The sequence below is a fragment of the Myiozetetes cayanensis genome, unplaced genomic scaffold, assembly GCF_022539395.1.
Source record: "Myiozetetes cayanensis isolate MyiCay16 unplaced genomic scaffold, myiCay2020 scf31, whole genome shotgun sequence".
NCBI classification, from domain to species: domain Eukaryota; kingdom Metazoa; phylum Chordata; class Aves; order Passeriformes; family Tyrannidae; genus Myiozetetes; species Myiozetetes cayanensis.
The window spans coordinates 3,203,112-3,226,345 of record NW_026087533.1 but is presented as its reverse complement, the minus strand read 5'-3'; the positions used below and the strand labels follow the sequence as shown (position 1 = coordinate 3,226,345).

Genomic DNA, 23,234 nt, shown 5'->3' with positions numbered 1-23,234 from the left:
CTCCCAGCTCTCTGCCCAGGCTGCTGTGCCAAGCCCTGCTTCCCTCATTTTCCCCTCCGAGCCCTCCACGACCAGCCCAGCCCTGTGAGCGAGGAGTGCCGTGAAGCGGAATGTCAGGATCCATCCTGACTGCCACCTCAGCCATCATCCCCGAGTGACCCCTCTGCCAGTGGCTGAGCATGACCAATCCCCCCCGGCACCACGGTGGGGGGAGCAGAGCTGGGGGTCCCCGACCTCCCACCCCGCAGGGATCCAGGAATGCCACGGCCCCGGAGCCGCCTTTGATGTGCGGTCACTTTGCCGGAGGGGAGGGGGCCGGGGGGTCACCCGTTTTTGGGGGGATGGGGCATCAAAGGGCTCCCCGAGGAGCGATATCAGGTTGCACTTTGGCAGCTGCACACGGGGAGCTCTGGAATCCACCGGGGGCTGTGGTGCCTCCCGGGCTGTGAGTCCCTCTTCATCCTCACCCTGTCGTCCGTGATGTTTCCCAGGCAGGGGAGGGGAAAAAGGGGGTGCAAGACCCAGCACTGGGGGGCTTTGTGCTGGTGGCTTCCCAGACGGGCTTTGTGTGTCATTCCCAGCTGGAGCCACAGCTGGAAATGCCTCGAGGTCCCTGCCGTGTTGGGGGCGGGGAGGGGGATTGAAATTAAAAATTTGGATGGAGTGCAAGCAAGGGCCCCCCCCAGCCTGGGGGAGTTGGGATCTGTCACCGTGGGAGCTGGGCTCTGTCCTTGTTGAGCTGGGGGGCATTGTCCCAGTGGCAGATGTGGGTCCATCCCTGCGTGTCTGGGGAGGGCTTGAGTGGCACATCAAAGGCTCTGGGAGGGCAAAGGGCACAGGAGCCAGGACCCCAGCAGGGGAATGGGGCCAGGTGACCCCATTGTTCTGGGGAACATGTGGCAGTGTGAAAGCCCAGGTGTTGCCCCGCTGCTCCCACCAAACCCCCTGGTGGGTCTCTGCTGCTGCTCCTGCCTCAGCTTCCTCCCAGGAAGAACCAGACTCTCCTGCACCTCCCAGACCCGAGGAACGAGTCCTGGAGGGGGAACAGGGCTGGGAGCAGGAAGGGACTTGCTCTTTGTCAGTGCTGGCTCGGGGCTGCCCACACAGGGCAGAAATGAGGCAGAACCTGTTCTGCTCATCTGCTGGGACGCTGCCAGCACCCAGCACCCGGCACTCAGCACCCAGGAGCAGGGGTGCTCAGAGGCTGCTCCAGGAGGTGGCTGGAAGGAAAACCACCCCCGAGGGCTGGCCTGGCCCCTGGGTCACCGTGTGCTGGTGGTGATGGCTGGGGTGTTCCTGGGTGTCACCGGGGTGTTCTGGGCTGACACAGCCCCTGGTCCTACCACCCGAGGCACCAGCTGTGTCTGAGACCCAGCAAACTCACCACACACCAGGGGTGGGGATGGGACACACTCTGCAGGATGGGACCCATGCCTTGGGCCATGGCCTTTGGCTCTGGCTGTGCTGTGCTGTGCTCAGGGCTGTTCCCAGCTGCTGGATGTGTCCCAGAGAGTGGCATCTGTGACTGAGGTACCATCCATCCATCCATCCATACATCAATCCATCCATCCATCCATCCTCGGAGATCCAGGAACAGGGGGGGCACATCCTACCACGTCCTTCTCTATCCCACAAACATTCCTTGCTCTGGATGTTGCAGGGACAAAGGGTCCAGGATGCCCAGAAAGGGCTCGGTGCCCACCGTGGGTGACCCAGAGCTGACCCCCCAGCCCATGTTAGGGCTGTCCCCACACCACTGTCCCCCTGCAGAGACCTGGCCACGCTCACTGCATTCCCAGAACAGCCATCACAGGGACCTGGTCCCTATGAGACCCCTCCCCACCAAAACTGAGCAGCAAGGGGAGGAGGACGAGGGTGGCCCACAGACAGATACAGTGTCACTGCTGAAGTCTCATTTCCTGAGACACCAGGCTAAAAATAATCCCCTTTTCTTGCGGTTTTGTGCTCAGTTCGTGCTGCCACCTCACCATAAAGCTTGGGGGGAGCCTGAAACCCCGCCCCAGCTGACCTCTCTCCCCCTGGGATCGAGGGAAGCTGAGGCACAGGTCCTACTGTGCCAGGCAGGGATGTTCCTGCCCAGGGTTTATCCCTGCCTGGCACTGCCAGCCTGATCCTGCGTGGGGCTGAGCACCCGGGGTGGTCCTGGGTGGGCAGGACCCCCGGCCATTCAGGGCAGGATGGGATTGTTCCTGGCAGGGTGGGAGCTGTGGGTCTGGGGGCACCCCCAGGATGGGGAACATGGGACTGTGGGGAACCATGGGATAGGGAATATGGAACTGTGGGGAGCCATGGGATAGGGAATATGGGACTGTGGGGAGCCATGGGGTGAGGGAGAGGGTGCTGAGCTGGGGCTACCAGTCCCCCCAGTGCAACCCAGGTGCTCTCCCGGGCACCTCATGCCCGCATCCTGCCCCCCCAAACCCCTGTGTGACATCAGGGCAGGGGGTGACCCACCCCATCCCCTTTCCCACACCCTTGACTTCGAGTCTCCACCAGATTTGGGGTCCCCCCTCCGCGGGGCTTCATCCCCGCTGCGCCACCCCTTCCCAGGCGCCTGACGCCTCCCAGTTCAGCCCAGTTCAGCCCAGTTCAGTCCCGTCCGGCGGGTGCTGCTGGCTCCAGTCCCTGATTTCGTGCCGCCGGGCGAGGAGGCGCTCGCAGGGCTGCGGTTGAGTCACCTCGCACCCAGCCGGGGGTGGGATCGGGGGGAGCACCCGCACACCCACGAGGGTCCCCGTGGGGTTACCGGGGTCGCGACGAGCCACCGACACCGCACCACCTGGGCAGGTAAGGGCGGCCGTGGGGCTGGACCCACTGCGGGGGGCTGCACAGACACCCCGGGGAGGGGGCGTGGGGGGGTCTGGCTCCTCTCGCCTCACCCCGTGGGCTGCATCCCCCCCTCCCCTCCCTGCTCTGCTCCCCACTGAGGAAGGTGGGTCGGGGGCTTGGGGTCACGCCTTTGTGGGGTGGTTTTTCCTTGTCCCCGTGCTGTGGCACAGGCCTGGGGCTGGCCGGGGTCCGAGGCCACGGGGATGGGCTCCCTGGTGCTGGGAGGAGTGTGTGGGGGGTCGTGGGTGGCGACTGGGATCTGCCCGTCCCTGGGGGTCTGTGGGGGTCATCCAGGAGGGGCTGAGCCTGGGTGCATTTTGGGGGAGAGGGGGCGCCGTCTGTTGACCCCCCTCCAATGCCGCGGGCTGCCTGCCAAGAAGAAAGGGGGGCGTGCACACCCCCCTCACCCCCCAGGTTGTGGCTTACTGGGGAGGTTTAACTGGTTTGACTGGTCTCCCGTGCAGGGTGGGGGGCCGGGTGCCCAGCCCCCCTGTGTGCACCGGCGGGCGGGGGGTGCTTGTTTACGGCTCGGTTTTCGGGGTCCCCACAGGGAGCTGGGGAGCCGCAGCAGCGCCTGGGCCAGACCTAGGTGCATCTTGAGGTGGCAGCGCTGTTCCGGGGCGGGGGAACCCCCCCGTGTGCCGGCAGTAAACAGGATACGAGCGGCTGCGGTGGGGAGGCAGCGGCAGCATCGCCCCAGCCCCGGTGAGAGCCGGTACGTGGCCCCCGAACGCCCCCCACCCCAACTCCACTGCGAGCAGGGATGTGCCCCCCGAGACCCCCTCCAGCCCCGCTGCTGGGGGCAGGGTGTTGGTGGGGGGCACAGGTTCCCCCTGGACGAGGAGGCCGGGTGGTGTTGGGGGTCCCCGGTGTGTGATGTGGTTGGGTTGGGTGGGTGTGTGGGGGGTCTGTGGTGGGGTTGACCCCCGGGGTGCCCACTGGTACCAGTGCTCGGGTGCTGGACTGGGGTCCCCAACGCCGGGAGGTGTCTGAGACCCCCCGGGGCTGGGACAGAGTCACCTGTGGGGCTGGGGACAGGGCCACTCGTGGGGGTGGGACCCCCTCCGGCCGTGGGGGTGCTCAGGTCCCCGTGGGGTGGCCGGGGGTGGGCTGAGGTGGGCTCTGGGCTGGTCCTGCCCCACGGCTGCTGCAATTTCCTGCCCGCGGTGGCAGCAGGCAGCGCTTCCCCAGCCACGGGGACAGGAAGGATAGTGGTGAGGCAAGGCCGGCCGTGGGGCAAGACCCCCCTGGGAGGTGTGATGAGCTGAGTACGGTCTCAGCCCGGTTCACTCTCAGACCGGTGAGGTCTCAGCCCGTTGTAGGGGCAACCAAGCCCTCTTTTGCCATCTGTCCGTGTGCCGTGGCACCCGATGAATCCCATGGGAAAGCGGGCAGGGGCAGAGCCAGCCCTGAGCAAACACCCTGGGCAAACACAGGCCTCGGGCGGGATCCCGGCAGCGGGCAGGGCTGGCCCTGGCACGGAACCGACAGCGGCGGGAGCGGCACCGTGTCCCTTCCTCTGCCCTGGGCACTGCCCGTGCTCTTCCCTTGGCCCCCTCGGCATCATCCCACCCCTTCATCCTCGCTGGGGGTGTTTGGGTGGGTGTGTGGGTGCACGCTGAGCTTCCCCCCACCTCTTCTCCTGGCAGCGGGATGATCGCGGGGGATCATCCCCAGCGGCCCCGAGGTTCCTCTCCAGATGTTGGCATCGCTGGTACATGCCCGGCACGCTGAACCCCCCCGGCAAGCGGAGCCCCCCGATCCTCAGCGCCCACCCAAGCCAGCGCCCCGGGGTGCCCCCGAGGTGTCCCCCCACCCCGCCATGGCGCTGGAGGTGGGGGCCGAGGCGCTGCTGGACCTGAGCTTCCTGACGGAGGAGGAGCGATGTGCCATCGCAGAGGTGCTGCGCCGCGACTGGCAGCTCCGCCGGCGCGAGGAGGGGCGCATCAGGTGGGCTGGGTGTCCCCTGCTTGGTGTCACCCTTGGGGACAGCGTGGACCCTCCACAGGAATAGCCAGTGTGGGGTCTGTCAGCTTTAGGGACAGCTGCTCCTCCCAAAAGCAGCCACTTTGGGGTCCATCACATGTGGGGACAGCACAGACCCCCCAAAGGCAGACACTTTGGGGTCTGCCACCCTTGGGGACAGAGCAGTCCCCTTTTCCCCAGTGATGGGGTCACCCTTTGAACCCAGCCAGGCTTAAACCCCACGGTGGGTCACACCAGCGCTGGGGGTCCCAAACTCCCTGGGAGACAGTGACGTCTCCCAAACCCCGTTGTGGTGGCTCCCTTGATTGGGAAGGGCCCTGGGGACGGTGACACTGGGGGGGCTGATGGCAGTGCCAGGGCGGGGGTCCCAACGCCACCCTCCCACCCACCACCAGCAAGCTCCGCAAGTCGGTGTCGGACCCGGCGCGGCTGCGGGTGCTCACCGGGGACTGGTTCTGCGACGCCCGCGCCCAGCGCCACCGGCACCACCTGGGCTCCGACCTCGTCCGGGCCTCCATCCGCCGCAGGAGGCGGCCCCGGGGTAGGTGAGGGACGGGGACGTGCGGGGACCGAGGTGCCGGGGCTCAGCCCGCTGAGGTCCCCGGTGTCCCCAGGACGGGGGGACCTGGAGCGCGGCCCCAGCCTGGGTGAGCTGGGGGCCATCGGAGAGCCACTAGCGGAGGAGAAGGAGGATGAGGATGGCGCAGCGGACACGGATGAGAGGTGAGGGGGGGGAGAAAGGTGGGGCTGTCACCCCACGGTGACACCAGGGCTGGTGACATCTCACTGGTACCCACCAGGGGTGGCACAGCAGGGCTGGAGGTGGGGAGTGAGGAGCAGAGCCTGTGGTGAAGGGGATGGTGCAGCCAAAACCAGTGTCTGTCTGTTCACCGTCCCAGTGTCCATCTGCCCACCGTCCCTGTGTCCATCTGCCCACCGTGCAGCATCTGCCCACCACCCAGACCAAACTAACGGTGGTCTCTTCCCACAGCAGCCCCACCGAGGAGGAGCAGGCAACCACCAAGGCCCAGGTGGGTCCCTGGCTGAGGGATTGAACAGTGCCTGACCCCCTGGTGATGGGCTCGATGGGTGTTTTCACCCTTTCCCTTGGTGCCACCTCACAGCCCAGCCCCCCAGCCCTGGAGGAGACCCCTGAGTCACAGCCTCCACAGAAGGGTGACATCCCAGCGAGGGAGCAGGACATCCCAGCCCAGACAGGTAACCGGGATGGGGGGGCGGTGCTGTGGAGATTTGGGGGGTTGGATCCCCCCCAGCACTGCTTCCCAGACTCCCACCTCCCCCCTGACTCCCCATCGTGGCCCCTCATCTTGCTCCTCCTGCCAAAAAAAGGGGACCCCCACCCTTCCACCCACCCCTGCTGGGTCTGTGCCACCCCACACCCTTGCAGGTGACACGGGAGGTGGGAACCCTTTTGGTTCATCCACGGAGGAGGATGAGGAGGAGCCTGACTCTGCACCCAGCAGCGCTGGGCAGGTGGGATTTGAGGGCTGGATGGGATGGGGGGGCTGGATGGCATTTGGGGGGGGATAGGGCAAAATAGGGCTGTAGTGGCTTGTGGGGGGACATATGGGTTTAGGAGTTCTATGGGGCTGGGTGGCTGGAGGGGGCTGTATAGGGTTGGGCAGGGCTATATGGGATTGATGGGGCTGAAGAGGGTGATATAGGGCTGTATGGGATTGGAGGGGGTTTTGGGGGGTTTTGGGGGGACTGGAGGTGGCTGTATGGGGTTGCGGGGGGCCTCTGGCCTGAGCAAAGCCAGCACACCTCAGGCTGTGCCCACGCATATCATGGGTCTGGGGGGGGACTACTGAACCCTCTTTGCATTTCCAGAGGCCTGAGACCCCCCAGACAGATCAGACACCTCCAGACAAGGTGCCCCCACAAAATGGCCACACCCCCCCGAGCCTGCTGAGCACCAGCTCCTCCGTGTCCAGCCTCAGCTCCTCCACGGTATGGGCCAGGGGGCTGGTTGGAGGTGTGTGTGGGGTGGGGGAGTCACCTCCCCATCCCTCTCTGACCCCACTGACCCCGTCCCCCTGCCCCGCAGCTGAGTGGGAGCCTGATGAGCCTGTACAGCGAGGGGGAGCTGGGCAGTGTGGCCGTGAGGGGCTGTGTCCAGTTCTCCCTCCACTACGACCCGGCCAAGAAGGAGCTGCAGGTCCACGTGGTGCAGTGCCGGGAACTGGCCGAGGCCAAGAGGCAGCGCTCGGACCCGTGAGCGACCCCACAGCCCCCGGTGGCGCTGCCCAGGTGACGCCCACGCTGGCACCCCCTTCATCCACCCTGTTTTTTGGCCGCCAGGTACATCAAGACGTACCTGCTGCCGGACAAGTCCAACCGCAGCAAGCGCAAGACGGCGGTGAGGAAGAGGAGCTTGGATCCCATCTTCAATGAGACCCTCAAGGTTTCTAACCCTGCCCTGGGGTGGTTTTGGTGGGGGGGAAATGGTTCAGATTGTTTGGGTGGGGGTGGACAATCTCACCCTGTGTCCCCTCCCCACCAGTACAAGCTGGAGAAGAGGGACCTGCAGGGCCGGACCCTGAACCTCTCGGTGTGGCACCATGACAGCCTGGGCAGGAACCTCTTCCTGGGCGAGGTGGAGGTCGCACTGGGTGCCTGGGACTGGGCCAACACACGCCCTGAGTGGTTCAACCTCCAGCCACGGGTGAGCCCCCCAGCCCCCTCCCAGTCCTCTCCTTTCACCCACAGCCCCCATAACCCCCCCAATCCTCCACAGATGCCCATCCCCTCGGACGGCCTCGCCAGCCGGGGCAACCTCAACTTGGCACTGAAGTTCATCCCTGCTGGCTCAGAAGGTGAGAGGTGCCCATGGGTGGCTGGAGGGAGGGTCTGGCATGGCAGGGTGCCCCTGACCCCTCTGGCCCGCAGGCAGGGGGACTCCACCCACGGGCGAGCTGCACATCTGGGTGAAGGACGCTCAGAGCCTCATCCCGCTGCAGAGCGGCACCGTGGACGCCTTTGTGCAGTGGTAGGAGCGGGGCTGGCGCCTTGGGGGGCACCCAGAGGGGCTGGTGGCAGTGTCCCCTCACCCCCTGTGCCCCCCCCAGCTACGTGCTGCCCGATGACAGCAAGGCCAGCCGGCAGAAGACGCGGGTGGTGAAGCGGAGCCTGAACCCCCTCTTCAACCACACCATGGTCTACGACGGCTTCCAGGCCAAGGACTTGGCCGAGGCGTGCGCCGAGTTCACCCTCTGGCACCAGGAAGCCTTTTCCAAGCGCCAGCTGGGCGGCATCCGGCTCAGCCTGGGCACCGGTGAGGCCGGGGGAGCCCCAGCTCCTCAGGGTGCCCCCCTGTGCCGTGGCTCGGGGGGTGACCGTGGTGGTCTCTCCGCAGGGAGCAGCTACGGGCTGCCCGTGGGCTGGATGGACTCGACGGCGGAGGAGCAGGGGGTGTGGAAGCAGCTGCTCCAGCAGCCCCAGCAGTGGGTGGAAGCTCTGCTGCCCCTGCGGACCAACCTGGCACCCCGGGCGTAGCCCCCTGGCCCCACCAGGACCGCCTGGTGCCAGCGGGACTGTGGGACCTGGGGGGGATGGAGACCTGGAGCATCACTGTGCAGGGCTGGGGGTCTGTGCCCTCCCCTTCCAGCAGCAATGAAGTGGCACCAGAGGGCACGTCTGGTGGATATTTATTGCTCTGGGCACCGTACCCCGACTGTTCCCTCCACTCTGGGGCTGGAGCTGCTGCACCCCACTGCTCCCAGCTGGGGCTGTCCCCTCTGCCACTGTCCTGCAGCCCCGGGGCTCCAGTGGCCTTGTCACAGCCCTGGGTGGGGTGGAGAGGTCACTCCCACACCAGGATGGCCCATTCCCTACTGGGAGACCCCACACTGGTTCCTCTCCCCTGCTCACTGGGAGGACTGGAGTCATTCAGGGCCACCCAGCAACACCACCCTGTGGGCAGGACTCAGCCACATCCCCAGAGATTTGTGTTGCAGTCGGAATCTCCTGGGACAGCACCCATTCCTGGGGCCCTGGCAGTGACAGGTGACGGGTGACAATGACACAGACACCGGGAATTACAGGAAAATCCTTTATTAGTCTCTGTCCCACCCTGTGCCATCTCAGGCTTTGCCCCAGAGTGGGTCTGGGGGCTCAGCCAGCAAAGGGCCCCCCTGCTGCCACCCATGGCCACGTGTCCTGTGACCCCTGGGGTGCCCCAGGTCCCCTGGGAGCTTGGCAAGCACAGGGTGGGGGATCCCAAGGTGGGATTCAGGGCTGGATGGGCCCCCCCTGCCCACCTGCACCCCCCGGGGAGCAGCCAGAGGGTGCAAACCCCCGGAGCATCCCAGGCCACCGCGCTGGGCACAGGGACAGGGGTCAGGCCTGGGGGACGTGTCCCACCCTGGTGTCCCCAGCTTTGCATAGTTGTGATGTAGGGGGGGCCCTGTGGCCCTGGGGGGTGACACCAGCAGCCTCTTCACCCCGGGGGGGACAAGGACAGCGTCCCCCACCCAGCCTGGGGCACGCAGTGGCCTCAGATCCTGGTGCATTGGACAAAGAGCCGTGGCAGGAAGGGGCCTGGAGGGCTTTACCCTGGGGGGGTCCAGCCCTTTGCAGGCCCCCCAGGGAGTGGGGTGCAGGAGGGGAGTCCCAGTGCCCACCCTGCTGCACCCACGCCATAGGGAAGGGTTGGACTGCCCCAGGAACTCCTGCAGGGCAGGGATGGGGGGCACCCCTGCACCCCCACCCCAGCTACACCCCCCCCACCCTGGGACACGACAGAGACACCACCTCGCAGAGTTTAATGGGGGGCAGCCCGAGCTACAAGTGTCACCCCACAGCACACGACACGCACCCCCCTCCCCAAAACAACACACAGAAAGGGGGTGGGGGGAGAGGGAACTCCCCCCAAACACCCCCCAGAGCAACACAGAGGCACAGCAAAAGCACACAGCGAGGCCCTGGCTCCACTCCTCTGGTGGGCACGGGGGCTGGGGGGCGGGGGGTTGTCAGGACAGGGGGGTGGGTGCTCCAGCCAAAACACTGGAGGGAAACGAGAGACCACCAGGAGAAAAGGGGACCCCCACCCCACCCCAGTGAGCCCCTAAGCCTTGGAGAGGCAACAGGGCAAGGGCTGCTAAGGGTGGGGAGGGGGCTGCTGGGTGCTAACTGGGGCCAAACTGGGAGCCCTGCAGCTCCTGTCCTGTCGAGGGCTGCACCCTGACGTGGTGGGACTGGGGGTGCTGGAGGCACCTTGCCTTGGTGGCAGAAGGGGCTGTACATCAGCTGCACCCCCCAAGGGGCTCTGTGCCTGCAAAAGGGGGCGAGGGTGGACACCCCCTTCCCTTCCACCACTAACAACTCACGGGAAAACAGCAAACCAGGTGGGAAACACCCGACATGCAAACCAGGGGAGAGGGTCCACGCCACTCTCCTCTCCCCGGGGAGGTGCGAGGGAAGGGCGAAGCTCCAGGGCTGCAGGGAGGGCACCCCCTCCCCATTGCCACCAGCACCCAGAACCTACTGGTTGTCCTCTCTGGCAGCGTGGAAGGAAAGAGAGACGGGGCACAGCCCCCCATGTTAGACACAACGAGCCCCACGGACACGGGAAGAGAGCAGGGACCCTCAGTTGGCTCAACCTCAGAGGGACAGATTTGGGGACCTCCCCACTCCCCACAGGGTTTAGAGCCAGGATCCAGCCAGGCAGTGACACACAGAGGAGGTGGCAGGACAGCCAGACACCAGTGAGGGGACATGTTGGGGGGGACAGTGAATCCTCCCCCTGCCGGGTGAGGACAAAGAGCCACAGGAGACAACACAGCGGCGACACAGGACACGCACCGAGGTGACCCCACTTTTGGCTTCAAGGGTGGGCTTGGCCCAGGTCCCCCCTGTCCACCCTGGGTCCCAGAGAGGGTGTGGGAGCCTTACAGCGTTTGGTAGGTGCTGTCCTTCGACTTGATGAACTTGATGACGAAGAAGACGACGGCCTGGATGCTCAGCACCAGCACGATGCCGCCGATGAAACTGGCCGTGTCGAAGCCGGGCGGGTGGAACTCGGGGCTGCCCGTCAGCGGGGCACTAGTGGTGGTGGTCCCTGTTGGCAGGGGAAAACAGGGTGGTTTGGGGGCTTCTGGATGCTCTGGGTATCCCTGAGCAGTGATGATCCTACCAAAGAGGGGGAATTTGGGGTACACGCATCCCCCAGAGGCTGCAGGGGTAGTTCCCAGCTTGGGGCTGGATGTCTCCACTGACACGTGGTTGCTGGGATGGGCTCAACCCTTTCCCATGCCATAGCAGCTGGAGCTGCAGCAAAGGAGGCAGCAGGAAAAAGATCCCATCAGGATCAATAATTCAGCGGGCTCTGGGCTCTGGTTACCTGCTGTAATTAGCCCAGTGCTCTCCAGTTCCCGCTTCCTGGAAGAGGTTCATTCTCTGCTCCCAGCCCCAGCTCCAGCCAGGCTGGAGGTGGCAATTCCCAGCAAGGATGGCATCAGGGATGGCTCCTGGGGGGCTGTGGAGTGCCATGACCCCCCCAGCTCCATCCAAGCCCTGTCCAGGGCAAAGAGGGGGGACAAAGACGGAGCTGCGACCCAGGACAGTGGTGGCACCTCTTGGGGCACAGTCCACTGATGCAACCCTGAGGCACATCCCTCCCAAAGGGATGTGAAATATGGAGGGAATTGTCTTATTGGGAGTGGTCACTGATCCCTGGGGCATCCAGGACCCCCATCCCACCACCTCCCACACCCTAGACCCACTCACTTGTGGAGTGCGTCACTGGCTCCTTGCTGTGGGACTGTGGAGGCTCTTCTGTGGGGGACTTCAGAGCTGGAGAGGGCAGGGACAGAGGGAAGGGGGAAGAAGGGGTGTCAGGGGACACTGCCACACACCCCCGACCCCAGACCCCTGTCCCAGGGGTGGGATTTCTTCCCCGTGGCCCCAGCCCCCAGACCACACCTCTGTCCCGAAGGCTGCTGGGCCTGGGGGGGCTGTGGGGTCTGGGGTTACCTCGGCACAGGGTGCTGCTGTTGTAGAGTGCACAGGTCTCCCGTGGTGCTGCCCCTCTCTGCACGCAGCTCCCTATTTCTATGGGAAGAAGGAACGGGGTTTTCCCAAGGATCCCAAGCCAGCACCCACTGCAGCCAACAGTGTTTGGGCCCTGGGCTGCCCTGAGCACCAGAGGGTTTGGGATGATGAGGACTCATTCCCAAGGGTGGGTATTCATCCATCCAAGAGGCTGTGAGCTGGGGTTCGTATCTGCATCCCCTCAGGGAAGAGCCCCAAACTGGGTCTTTATAAACAGCTGGTTGTCTCCCATCTCCATCACTCAGAGCTGCTCCATGTGCACGTGACAGAGGGTTCCCAGCGTTACCCTGGCATGGTTGTGAGCAGCACACACCAAAACCTACACCCCTGCCCACTGGACTGGCACAGATCCCCCCCCCTTCCCTCTGGATGGGCCAGTTGAGAAGGTTAGTGGCAGCCCCTGGCTGTCCCCTGCAGCCAAGCCCCTCACCTGGTTCCTCAGGGGTCCCACAGCCCAGCCAGACGCAGCCGGTGGTGTTGTGTGAGGGGGTGACAGCCGTACATGTCTCACAGGACCTCAGCTCGCCACACTCTCCTGCCAAATCCGGGGAAAAGGGGTGAGGGCAGGGCCAGCATCTGTCCCCCCTGGCTCTGGGGTTGGGGCTGGACCCTCAGCTCCATGGAGGGGGAATTCTGATGATGCTGTGGGAGGGATGAAGGCACATCCCACAGCACCAAACCCACCCACAGACCCATCCCAGGGGAGGGCTTGCAGCGTCACCAGCTCTCTGGAGAGGGGACACCCCACAGCTCCCAACACCCACCTGGGACACACAGGGCTCACCCCATCACCCACACTGCAGGGAAACATCCCCCAGCCCAGGGGTTGGGATTTGGGATCCCGGGATCTTTTGGGGGATGTTTAAATGCAACAAGGGGGCTGCACAGCCTGGTCGGGGTTACCTGAGCAGCGTCACCCCCCCTTCCCCCGCAGACCACCCCGCAGGACACCCTGCTCCCTTGGCCCCGGTGAGGGTGGTGAGTCACTCGGGTGTTTGTGGAGCTGCTCTTCCCCCACACACGCTCATCATTAATTTATAGCGATGACTGTCGGCGAGGGAGGCTGCGACTGACGAGCCGCGGCCGGGCCCTGCCTGCACCTCCCGAGTCCCACGCCCGCGTTTGCACCATCCCGCCAAAGACCCGGGAGCCGTTCCCCACCCTGGATGTGTTTCCAGGCTCTCACGGGGCAAACACCTCCTTCCAGGGCTCGCTGAGGGCTGGCACCCCCCTGGGTCTGCTCCCCAGGGGTCTTTCCATGCAGGGACCGACCAAGCACAAGGCATCCCTGCCGGCAGCGCTTCCCACCACACCGCCTCCCTTTGGGGTGACCAGCGCCAGCCCCCCAGCTTTTAGGGTCCCCTAAAAACCGTGTCTGGCTGACGGGAAAGTCCTTTCCCTTCTTTCCCAGCAAAAGCCAAGGGGGCAACTGGTGGCATAAGGCAGGAAGCGGGGATGCTGCGGCCCCATTGCCATGGCTACGGGCGGGGGGTGGGCACGCCGCTGGGCCCCCCCCTGCAGCATTTAGAGACCTGCCGGGAGCCAATGGGAAAGTAGGACTTTGTTCGCAAGGGTTTCAGGCAGGTTTGTAATTTAAGTTATTTTTATCGCGGCAGGCGCAGGAACAGACGTTCGAGCCCAGCGCTGTCAACTCCCGCTCCTGCCGTCAGGTGTGGGGAGGGAGAGGGAATAAAGGGGGGCAGCGGGGCCGGCTGAGGGCACCCCCATCCCCATGGGCGCTCTGGGGACACGCGTGGGTCCCGCTGGGATAAGTCGGGGTGGAAATGTCTCCCGGGAGCAGCGCGGGGGATGGGAGAAGGGGGGCAGCAGGATGCTTGGGGTTTGCATAATTAATGCCCGGAGTTGCAGCACCTCGGGAAGGGAGGGGGGGAAGACGGCTCCGCTCCTCGCTCCCCACCACGATCCACGAGGTCCCCACACTTTTTGGGGTCAGGGTTGGGTTCTGCATCCCGCTTATCCAGCAGCAGCCCAGCGCACCCCTCCCGGCCCTGGGGGGTCCCAGCCCCCCGGAGCACGGCTGGGAGCAGGAGTCCCTCTCCCCCCAAACCGAGCAGGTGACGGAGTCTTGTGGGGGCGGGAGGAGCCTCTGGAAATTAAAGGACCCCCCCGGAAAAGTTCATCTGCCCCAAAGCTGCAAACCACCCCCCTCAAGCCCCAAGTTCCGCTCCCCCGCGCCCCCCGGCCGTACCTGCGCGGGTGGGAGCGGGTCCCTGCGCGCAGAGCAGCGCGCACAGGAGCGCGCAGCGCAGCGCCCCGAGACCCGGCGGGGCCATGGCCCGGCCCGGCTCGGCTCAGCGCGGCTCGGCCCGGTCCCAGCGGGCGGTGTGGCCGCGGTTCTCCCGGGAGAGCGGAGCGGAGCACCGGGCAGATGCGCGCCCGCGGGAGGCGGCCCCGGCGGCGGCGGCGGGGGAGGATGGGGGGGCGGCCCCGCCTCGTCCCGCCCCGCCCCGCCCCGGCAGGCCCGGCCCGGGGAGGGGGGGTCTCTCCAGAGGTGCATCCGCCCCACAACTCCCCACACCCCCAACTCCCTGCCTGGCCGTGGGGAAGCCGCGGCTGACGCGGCACTGAACCCCTGGCACGGGGTGTTGTGCTGCACGGGTTGTACACACTGTACTCCTGCACACCTGTACACACCTGAACACACTGTACACCTGCACACACCTGCACATACCTGAACACACTGTACACCTGCACACCTGTACACACCTGAACACACTGTGCACACTGTACACCTGCTCATACCTGTACACACTGTACACCTGCACACCGGCACACACCTGCACATACCTGCACATCTGTACACCTGCATATACCTGCACTCACTGTACACATTGTACAACCTGCACACCTGAAAACACCGCACATACACCTGCACACAACTGCACACAGTGTACACACACCTGCACACCTGAGCACACTGTACACCTGCACACCCTGTACAACCTGCACACCCCGCGCACCAACACCCGCACCCGCAGCACGCACCTCACGCCCGGACACCCCGCACACCCCGCACACACTCCCCACCGCTGCCCCGCGCTCGGGGCACCGCGACCCTCCCCGGGGCTGCCACGGGTGCCCCCCGGCTCCCGAGTCCCCTCGTTCAGCACCGCGAACAGCTCCGGCCGGGCCGAACCGGGCCGAACCGGGCCGGGACCCTCCGCTCCCTGCCCGAGCTGGAGCTGCAGACCCCTCTGGAGGCATCGGGGGCTCCGGCAGCCCCATGTACCCCAGGAATCCCCCCTCTCCCCAGAGGGGACAGGGAAACTCTCCGGGTTTCGAGGAACCGGCGCTGGGGAAGAGTCCCTGGGGGCGCACGGCTTCTCCTTCCTCCCCCTTCTCCTCCCCCTTCTCCTCCTCCTCCCCCCGGGGGGAGGGCTCCCCGCCAGCCGCCCTTCCCGCAGCCCCTCCCGGCCGGGCCTTCCCGCTTCTCCCGGCCATGAATTATTCAGCTTCGCGTGGGAAAGCCGGGCCGCGGGGACCCTCCGGGGCTGCGCACCCCTGGATGTGCGGGGCGTGGGGAGGACTCATCCTCACCCCCTCCTCCTCCTCCTCCCCGCTGGCCGCCCCTTCCAAAGCGGAGCCCCCAAACCTCTGCATTGCGGGGAGGGAGGGGGCACCCCTTTCTCTTTATCGCGGGTGTTAAAGAAGGGGTCCCATGGGTGGCGTGAGCCCGGGTTTGAGGTGGGTAGGGGGGTGTGAAGCGGGGCGTGGGCCGAAGTGGGTGGTGGCTGGGTGGGTGATGGGAGGCCCTGTTTTTATGAATGAGCTGCGATTACTATGCGGCGCGCGCGCCGCGTGCTGCCTGTGCGGGCGCTGATTGGCCCGTCGGCGGCATTGACGTCACGGCGGGGCGAGCGGGGTTTTGGGGGTGGCGGTGAGTCACCCCGAACCCCTGAGCCCCCGGCCGGGCTCGGCCACTATAACTCGGCGGCGCCCATGGCAGCGGGCCCCCAGCCGGGCAGCCCCGCACAGCCCGGGCCCCGGCCCCGCAGCATCCCGGCAGGTGAGTGCCTGGCACCGCGGGGGGGTGGGGAACCGCGAGAGGGGGGAGCCCGCGGGGCGAAGGGGAGGGCGGCGAGGAGCGGCCGTGCCCCCCACACCCCATCCAGGGGCTGTGCCCGAGGGGTAAGACCCCCCAAGGTAAGTGGGGATCCCCCTGGTTGGGGGGTGTATGGTGGCTGTGCCCGGGGAGGGGTAAGACCCCCCAAGGTAAGTGGGGATCCCCCTGTTTGGGGGGTGTATGGTGGGGGTGGGGGTGTGTCTTTTCCCGGTGGGGTGCTGGTCTAGGGGGAGGGGGAAGGGTTGATTACCCCCTTCACCTGCTGCTTGAGATGCCCTCGGTTTGGCCCTGAAGTCTTTGCTGAGGAGGGGTTTCCAGTGCCAGTCCTGCTCCCCCAGGATTTATCCACCAAAATCATGCAGTGCCCAACCCCCAGCAGCTCAGGCAGGCAGGAGCAGGGGTGCTGTGTGTGTGTCCCCCCGCCCTTTATTCACCTGTTTATTTTAAAACCAAACCTTCTCATCCCAGGAAATCCCCCTGGAGCAAACAGTGAGCACCCCCTCAACACACACAGCTCCATCCCCCCTGCTGTAGACAGCTTTGGGGGGGGAAAGCCAGGACTGTCCCCAGCTGGGTGGCACAGGGAGAGCTCTTGAGGGCAGCAGGTGCTGAGGGGGCTGCTTTTGCTTTCAGCTGCAGCAGGTCACCCTCTGCCACCATGATGGAGAAAGGGCCCCCCAACTCCAGCGAAGGCCAGCAGGGCTGGTTTTCTGCCAGGAACGGCAGCGGCAGCTCCCTGGACTTGGAGTCTGTGGTGCGACCCCTCGCCCTGAACCCGTGGGACGTGGTGCTCTGCATCTCCGGGACCATCATCTCCTGTGAGAACGCTGTGGTGGTGGTGGTGATCTTCTACACGCCGGCCTTCCGCGCCCCCATGTTCCTCCTCATCGGCAGCTTGGCCACGGCCGACCTCCTGGCGGGTTTGGGGCTGATCCTGCACTTTGCCTTCGTCTACTTCGTGCCATCGGAGGCGGTCAGCCTGCTCACGGTGGGGCTGCTGGTCACCTCCTTCACGGCCAGCGTCTGCAGCCTGCTGGCCATCACCATCGACCGCTACCTGTCCCTCTACAACGCCCTGACCTACTACTCGGAGAGGACGGTCACCAGGACTTACATCATGCTGATCCTCACCTGGGGAGCCTCCATCTGCTACGGGCTCCTGCCCGTCATGGGCTGGAACTGCCTGAAGGAGCCGCCCAGCGCCTGCAGCGTCGTCAGGCCGCTGACGAAGAACCACCTCATCATCCTCTCCGCGTCCTTCTTCGCGGTGTTCGCGGCCATGCTCCAGCTGTACGTGCAGATCTGCCGGATCGTGTGCCGGCACGCCCACCAGATCGCCGTGCAGAGACACTTCCTGGCCAGCTCCCACTACGTCACCACCAGGAAAGGCATCGCCACCCTGGCCGTCATCCTGGGCACCTTCGCGTCCTGCTGGCTGCCCTTCGCCGTCTACTGCCTGCTGGGGGACTACACCTACCCGGCCCTCTACACCTACGCCACCCTCCTGCCCGCCACCTACAACTCCATGATCAACCCCGTCATCTACGCCTTCAGGAACCAGGAGATCCAGAAAGTGCTGTGGGCCGTGTGCTGCGGGTGCTTCTCCTCCGCGCCGCCGTTCCGCTCCCGCTCCCCCAGTGACGTCTGATGTGCCTCCCCCCACCTCAGCCCCACCGACCACCAACCACCTCCCTGCACCTTCCACTCACCGGTTGCGGTCGGGGGATTCGCTTTTATTCCCCCTGCTCGTTCCCAGAGGCAGCGTTGCAGGAGCTCTTGGAACCAGGCAGCTCTTCTCAGCCTCGTCCTTTTCGGGCACAACCCCTTCTTTGCCTCTATTTTTCCACTTTTTGAATGTACTGGAGAGAAAAGCATATTTTTTATCCATAATATAATCTATATTTATGTGTGAGAGATGGAGGGGGGGAGATCCTCATATTTTCTTTAAAACTATTTACGATGCTTTATTTTTTTTAAGGGGGGGGGAAGGGGCGACACCAGGAACGTTCGCCTCAGCTCCTGCTTTTTTTTACAACCTCGTTATTTACCTCAGATAGTTAAAATATATTTTATACGTTTGGGGAAGGGGGGCAGAGACCCGTTGCCGGAGGAGGAGGGACTCAAACTCTCCCCCCCTCCCCTTTCTCCCAGCTGTCCATCCATTGATTTATTTATTGTTTTTTAATTATTATTTAATTTGATTTCCGTGCCTCCCTCCCGCCCAGCACTGGGCCCTGCTGCCCTCTAGTGCTCGCTGCCTTCGGGAGGAGGGGGCTGCCGGAGGCTCCGCGCCCCCAAACCCGGCAGTTTTGGGGTCCCCTGGGTGCTGCCACCCCCTCTCTTGGCACCCAGGGCTCCCCCGCCCACCCCCTTCCCCTCCGCCAAAGCCTTTCTTTGCACTGGGGATGGATTTGCACATTTTGGAGGGAGGAGATGGATGTGAAGAGGCCTCTTGTGATGGGGCCCCTCTGAATGGGGATCTCTTGGCATGGGGGATGCCTCAGGATGGGGACCTCTCGGGATGGGGACCTCTCGGGAACGGGGTGAGGGGTTTGGGGGGGGGTTGCTTCTTGTTTACAACCACGGGAGGGGAATAAATTAATTTGTGATACGAGGTGCGGCTGTTCGATGCTGGGGAGGGGACTGGGATGGTGTTTCCCGAGGAGGAGGGAGCAGGTTGAGGTCCCCGCGTCCCATCAGGGCCATCTCCCTGCTCCGTTTCCCTGCTCCCGGATAAGAGATGCCAAGCGACAGCGCTTCCCCCAACCCATCACATCCTGTTAGCAGGAACCGGCCCGGGGGGCGGACGGGCCCTGACCATCCTCATCCTCACAGCGCCCAGCAGGCAGAGGGGCTGCATCCAGCTCTCCCGGTGACATCTGATGTGTCCCCCTCCAGGGACGGCGAGGACTCATTCCCAGAGGGGTGTATCCATCTGAGGCGCGGCGAGCTGGGCCCTCCATCCATCGGGATGGTGTCACTGCCTCCATCACTGCGCTCCAGCCCCTCTCCTGGGGGTCTCTGCATTGGGGGGGCACCCCAGCGCTGAGGCTCCCGTGCTCCAAGAGCCACTGCTCACACAGGAGGTGGGACACCCATCCTTGCTCCTGCTCGCCTCAGGGAAGGAAGGGTTAACGATGGCACAGCTAATTAGGGCAGCTCAGCCCCTCTGGTGTCAGGACTCTGCACCCCCGGAGCCCCCCGTGTCCCTGCTCGCCCCGGTCAGGGAGCAGCAGGTTTCTCACGGGCATTTGAGCATCGGCAGACGCGCCGGGATGTGGCAGAGCCCGGGGCTGAGGAGCAGCCGGGCACGGCTGGTGCTGTGGGAGGAGGAGGAGTGCCGGCCCCCCCGAGGCTCCACTTCACCTTGGGCTCGGGGACCTGGTGGCAGCCCGGGGGGTTGGTGCTGTTTGTCGCAAAGGAAATAAAGATTTCCTTCGGCTCGGGGCTGAAAAGGGGCTGTGGCAGCAAGGGATGAGGGGAAATGGGGTTGGAGAGAGGGCTGAAGGACCCCCAGATCATCTCCCGCTCTCCCAGGGCTAGGCTCAGTGTTGTGGATGGGGAATTTGGGGCTCTCCTTGTCCCCAGGGAGGTTAAGCCAGGGGCTGGAGATGCTCGTTGTACCCCAGGGCCCTCCATCCTTCAACCAAGGGATAATTCCCAAGCCCACCTCCCCCAGCAGTGAAAAATCCTGTAATTCCCAGCCCTGCTGTGTTCAGGAGCAGTTCATACCTGGTGGTTCTTATGTCAACATCACATGGCAGCTGAAACAGCTTCTCTCTCCCTCGTGCCTCCCCTGCTGATGTCTTCAGAGGGAGCTTCTCTGTGGTGTGCAAGCCCATCCAGTCCCTCCCACTCCCTGGGGTCCCTGTCACCTTCCCTGGGGACAGGGTGACACACCAGGGTGTGCATGGCACAAAGGCAGCACCATTCAGGTCTGCTGGGACCCCCCAGTGCTGTTGGCTCTGCAGCCCTTGAGCCCTTGTCCCCACCACCACATGTCCCCCAAAAACGTCACCCTCACAGCCCCATCCCCTGCTGCCACCAGCCCCCAGGGTGGCCATCACCCAGCACGTGGCTGCTCCGTGTGCCCCTTCCCAGGTGGGAAACACACCCTGTGCCTCCTACCTGTGTCTGATTCCCTGCTGCCAGGATGGATGAGGGAAGCCGAGGCTGACAACGGGGCTGGAGGAGCCACAACCTTCCAACCCTGCTGCTGCTGGTCCTTCTCCCAGCACTCCAGCGAGTCCAGAGGCATTCCCACCTGCTCCAGGCCTTTGGGGGATGATGGAGCAGGCGGCAGCAGGCAGGGAGGTACAGCCTGCAGCAGCATGGCCCAGCCTGCTCCCTTTTTTGGTGGAGAAAGACGCAGAAAGTAGAGCTATAAAAAAGAGTCAAACCCATCCAAGAAGGCGCCTGAGTGCTGAGCAGCCACCCCCACGCTGGGGATGAGCAGGAGGGGCTCTGGGGGGACCAACAGCCCGATTTTGGGGTTAAAACACGAGCTGAGAGATGTGGGTATGGCGTTACCCTAGCTGTGCTCACACATCTGGCAGGGCCAGCCCTCCCCAGGCTCCAGCAGATGCCGTAAGCACAGGCAGCTCTTGCCTCCAAGCCCTGCCCGTGCTGCAGTGCAGGCAGGGGACTTGGGGGGGATTTGTTTCCCATCTCCAGTGTTGGCAGCCCTGGTCCTGTTGGCAGCAGCAGGGCCCAGATCTGGCTCCAAGGGCCTGCCCTTGGCCACCCTGCAGGTGAGAGCGCCAGCAGCACCCACAGCAAAGCCAGGGCTGGTCCCAAAGCGCCCACTGCAGAGCCTCCACTCCAGCCCTGGTGCCAGTTGCACCAGATGGGAGGAGGAGAGGAGGTGCCTGCTACCCCAACCCCTCCCACCAGCACCCTGAACCCTGAGTGCCCTCCCTGGGGCAGAGCCAAGCGTTGCCCTCACCCACACCTCATCCCAGGGATGGGTCTCTGTCCCAGTGCCTTACTGGGACATCCGTGATGGGATCACGATCCCCAATATCCTCCCTGCACCACCCTGGGACCGCCGGGCCATGGGGAGGGCTGGCAGCTCCGGCTGTGGGCCTGGGTTACATTTAAATGAGAAACCTCAGCCCTGGCTTGGGGGATTTTGTTTCCTTGGAAGCAGGAGCAGGCAGGAAATGAAGAAAACACGGCCCCGCTGTAAGCGTTTTACCAAATGCTGGAGGCAGCGGGAGGCATTTCCCGGCGCGGCTCAGCCTCGGAGCATCATCCCGGGCCACCACCGCAGCCGTGGCTCCGGGAGGCACGGGGTGGTGCTTCCCAGGGAGGAAAGCCTGTCTGAAAAGGTTGTGCCTGTGTGGGAGATGGCGAAGTGCAGGGTGGAGAGGGGCTCAGCAGCCTCCTGTTTTATTCCTGCCACAGCATCTGATGCGGAAGCCGCTTCGTGCCACGAGCCCTGGATGGGGCGCAGGGACAGGGGCCAGCGGGACCCTCTGCTCCACATGGGGACCTCCCAGAGGACCAGGCTCCCCTGCTGGCTGAGGGCTGGGGCTTTGTCTGACTGGATGGGGAGGATAATTCCTGCCTGGCCACATCCCCAGCTCTGTGCCGGCTGCCTCGAGCCCTCGCCATGCCGGCGCTGGCCTTTGCGGAGCGGCTGAGCCCGGCGCAGAGCTGCTGCCCTGCCAGACTGCAGAAACTTGAGCTCCAAATAACATAATTCCTCTGGCACCCCGTGGTTATTTGTGAGCTGCTGTGAGCAGATGGAAGAGTTACAGATAAAGCCATCCGCAGCACGGGAGCCGATTGCCTTCCCCACACAACCGCGTAGGCAACGGCAAAGGCAAGGGAGGAGGAGAGAAAAAAAACCACCAGGCAGCAAGAGGAGCGAGAGAGAAGGAGTCAGCCATTTCTGAGGGGCTGAGCTGCCATCTCAGCACACCTACGTGCGAGGAACGGGGACTCTCTGCTGGCAGCGGGCCCTTCCCGGGATGCTGGAAGAGGGGAGTGCTCTCCCACCACCCATGGCTGCTTGGCCAGGGACAGCAGCGCGAGTTGGGGGTGACATTGGCACGGCGGAGCGCTGCCACACACTGGGAGAGCAGGCTGTTAACGCTGATCCGAGCTGGCAGCGCCTGCACTCGCTTCGGTCCCAGAGGGGGAATTAAGGGAGAGAAGCTGACGTCAGTGGTGGAAAGGACACGCAGCCCACTCGTCCAAGGCAGCCGGCAGCATCTTCTGGGTGTTGCTAACACCACCTTGAAGGAGAAAATTAAATAGGTCTTTGGAGACAGGGGCTCCTGTGAAGCCGCAGCCCGGCCAGCTGTGATCCGGTGCCGAGTCGTGTGGAAGAGGCAGACGGGCAAGGACAGAGATCAAAGGCCAGGGCCAAGGTTGGTGTGCCAAGGCACTGGAGCTGTGGAGAGGCTCCCCCAGCTGCGGCAGGAAACTGCAGCTCACGGGCAGGGCTGTGGCTCCAAGAGCAGCGGCACACAATTCCCAACAACTCCCATCTTCTCCCTGCACCGAGCACCAGCAGCTTCCCTGGAGAGTGGAAGCGTAGGGCCCTGTGGGTTACCCAGGAAAGCAGATCTGGGACTGAGTTTTCCCTGTGTTTTAGGGGGTTAAACCAGCACGACACTCACCAACACCCCCCGGACTCCAAAGACAACTTCCAGGGGCTGTCACCCCAAAAGCACAGGGCCACGTGCTACCATGCACCCCAAAAAAGCAGAGAGGCACCACCCCCTGCCACAGCCGCACCCATGCAGGGTGCCAGGAGCACCGGCTGCCCCTCCCGGCCTCGAGGCAGAGCCAAGAGCTGGGACACAGAGAGCTCCAGGGAGCGTGGAAGCCCCAGAGCTCCCTCCTTCCCCTGCCCTCCGCGCCCCAGCACGACTAAAGGCCTTGCTTGTTCAGGAGCTGGCAAGGCCAATTAATCTAATGAGGTTTTGCAGCCAGGGACTATTGTCAGCCAAGAAAGGCACAGCACTGCGGAGCGAGGCACCGGTGTCTCCGAAAGCCAAGGGAATTTGGCAGAGCGGAGCCCGCGGTAAAAGCAGGGACGAGGAGCAGCAGGGACGGAGCCTTTTGTTGCTCTTCAGCGACCGGGAAGAAAACGGAGCCACACGGAGCGAGGGCAGACGAGGCACCTGAGCTCGGGGCCAGGAGCCACCGCTGCCAGGCACATTAACTGCACCAGGGACCTGGAGCTGCGAAATGGAGGCAAGAAGCCTCGGCAGCCCCTTCCCAGCCCAGC

General features: G+C 64.5%; 3 protein-coding genes across 7 annotated transcripts; 2 read left to right on the top strand and 1 right to left on the bottom strand.

Moving 5' to 3' along the window:
- Positions 1-2,694: 2,694 nt before the first annotated feature.
- On the top strand, positions 2,695-8,474 carry SYTL1 (synaptotagmin like 1). The gene is made up of 16 exons (XM_050326520.1): positions 2,695-2,808; positions 3,401-3,565; positions 4,500-4,800; positions 5,232-5,377; positions 5,451-5,559; positions 5,828-5,867; positions 5,961-6,054; positions 6,245-6,330; positions 6,688-6,807; positions 6,905-7,071; positions 7,159-7,261; positions 7,361-7,522; positions 7,595-7,673; positions 7,747-7,846; positions 7,926-8,131; positions 8,213-8,474. The coding sequence occupies exons 3-16, from the start codon at positions 4,550-4,552 to the stop codon at positions 8,350-8,352; spliced, it is 1,803 nt and encodes a 600-aa protein (XP_050182477.1). The 5' UTR covers positions 2,695-2,808; positions 3,401-3,565; positions 4,500-4,549; the 3' UTR covers positions 8,353-8,474.
- A 420-nt stretch (positions 8,475-8,894) lies between these two features.
- On the bottom strand, positions 8,895-20,459 carry CD164L2 (CD164 molecule like 2). 5 transcript variants are annotated; one of them, XM_050326537.1, is made up of 7 exons: positions 20,120-20,344; positions 17,701-17,850; positions 12,338-12,442; positions 11,830-11,907; positions 11,584-11,649; positions 10,750-10,915; positions 8,895-9,359 (listed from the first exon to the last, which is right to left on the bottom strand). In XM_050326537.1, the coding sequence occupies exons 1-7, from the start codon at positions 20,322-20,324 to the stop codon at positions 9,353-9,355; spliced, it is 777 nt and encodes a 258-aa protein (XP_050182494.1). In that variant the 5' UTR covers positions 20,325-20,344; the 3' UTR covers positions 8,895-9,352. The 5 variants fall into 5 exon arrangements, with proteins under 5 accessions (XP_050182494.1, XP_050182493.1, XP_050182496.1 ...); XM_050326536.1 differs by lacking the exon at positions 8,895-9,359 and adding an exon at positions 9,366-10,354 and having other exon boundaries at positions 20,120-20,350; XM_050326539.1 differs by lacking the exons at positions 8,895-9,359; positions 17,701-17,850; positions 20,120-20,344 and adding exons at positions 9,366-10,354; positions 14,117-14,306.
- On the top strand, positions 15,572-17,707 carry GPR3 (G protein-coupled receptor 3). Its single transcript, XM_050326534.1, has 2 exons — positions 15,572-15,612; positions 16,625-17,707. Exons 1-2 carry the CDS (start codon positions 15,587-15,589, stop codon positions 17,637-17,639), a joined length of 1,041 nt encoding a protein of 346 aa, XP_050182491.1. The 5' UTR covers positions 15,572-15,586; the 3' UTR covers positions 17,640-17,707.
- Positions 20,460-23,234: the final 2,775 nt, after the last annotated feature.

Bases quoted from the DNA above. Each gene is read 5' to 3' on its own strand.
- GPR3 (XM_050326534.1), top strand. From the start codon at position 15,587: ATGGGTGGCGTGAGCCCGGGTTTGAG. The intron at 15,613-16,624 runs GTGGGTAGGGGG...TTTTGCTTTCAG, and splicing joins GGCGTGAGCCCGGGTTTGAG to CTGCAGCAGGTCACCCTCTG.
- SYTL1 (XM_050326520.1), top strand. From the start codon at position 4,550: ATGTTGGCATCGCTGGTACATGCCCGGCACGCTGAACCCCCCCGGCAA. The intron at 5,868-5,960 runs GTGGGTCCCTGG...GCCACCTCACAG, and splicing joins AGGCAACCACCAAGGCCCAG to CCCAGCCCCCCAGCCCTGGA. The intron at 6,055-6,244 runs GTAACCGGGATG...ACACCCTTGCAG, and splicing joins GGACATCCCAGCCCAGACAG to GTGACACGGGAGGTGGGAAC.
- CD164L2 (XM_050326536.1), bottom strand. From the start codon at position 20,324: ATGCTGCTGCAGGCTGTACCTCCCTGCCTGCTGCCGCCTGCTCCATCA. The intron at 12,443-17,700 runs GTGAGTGGAAGG...CGGATTTGGCAG, and splicing joins GAATCCCCCGACCGCAACCG to GAGAGTGTGGCGAGCTGAGG. The intron at 11,650-11,829 runs GTAACCCCAGAC...TGCCCTCTCCAG, and splicing joins CAGCAGCACCCTGTGCCGAG to CTCTGAAGTCCCCCACAGAA.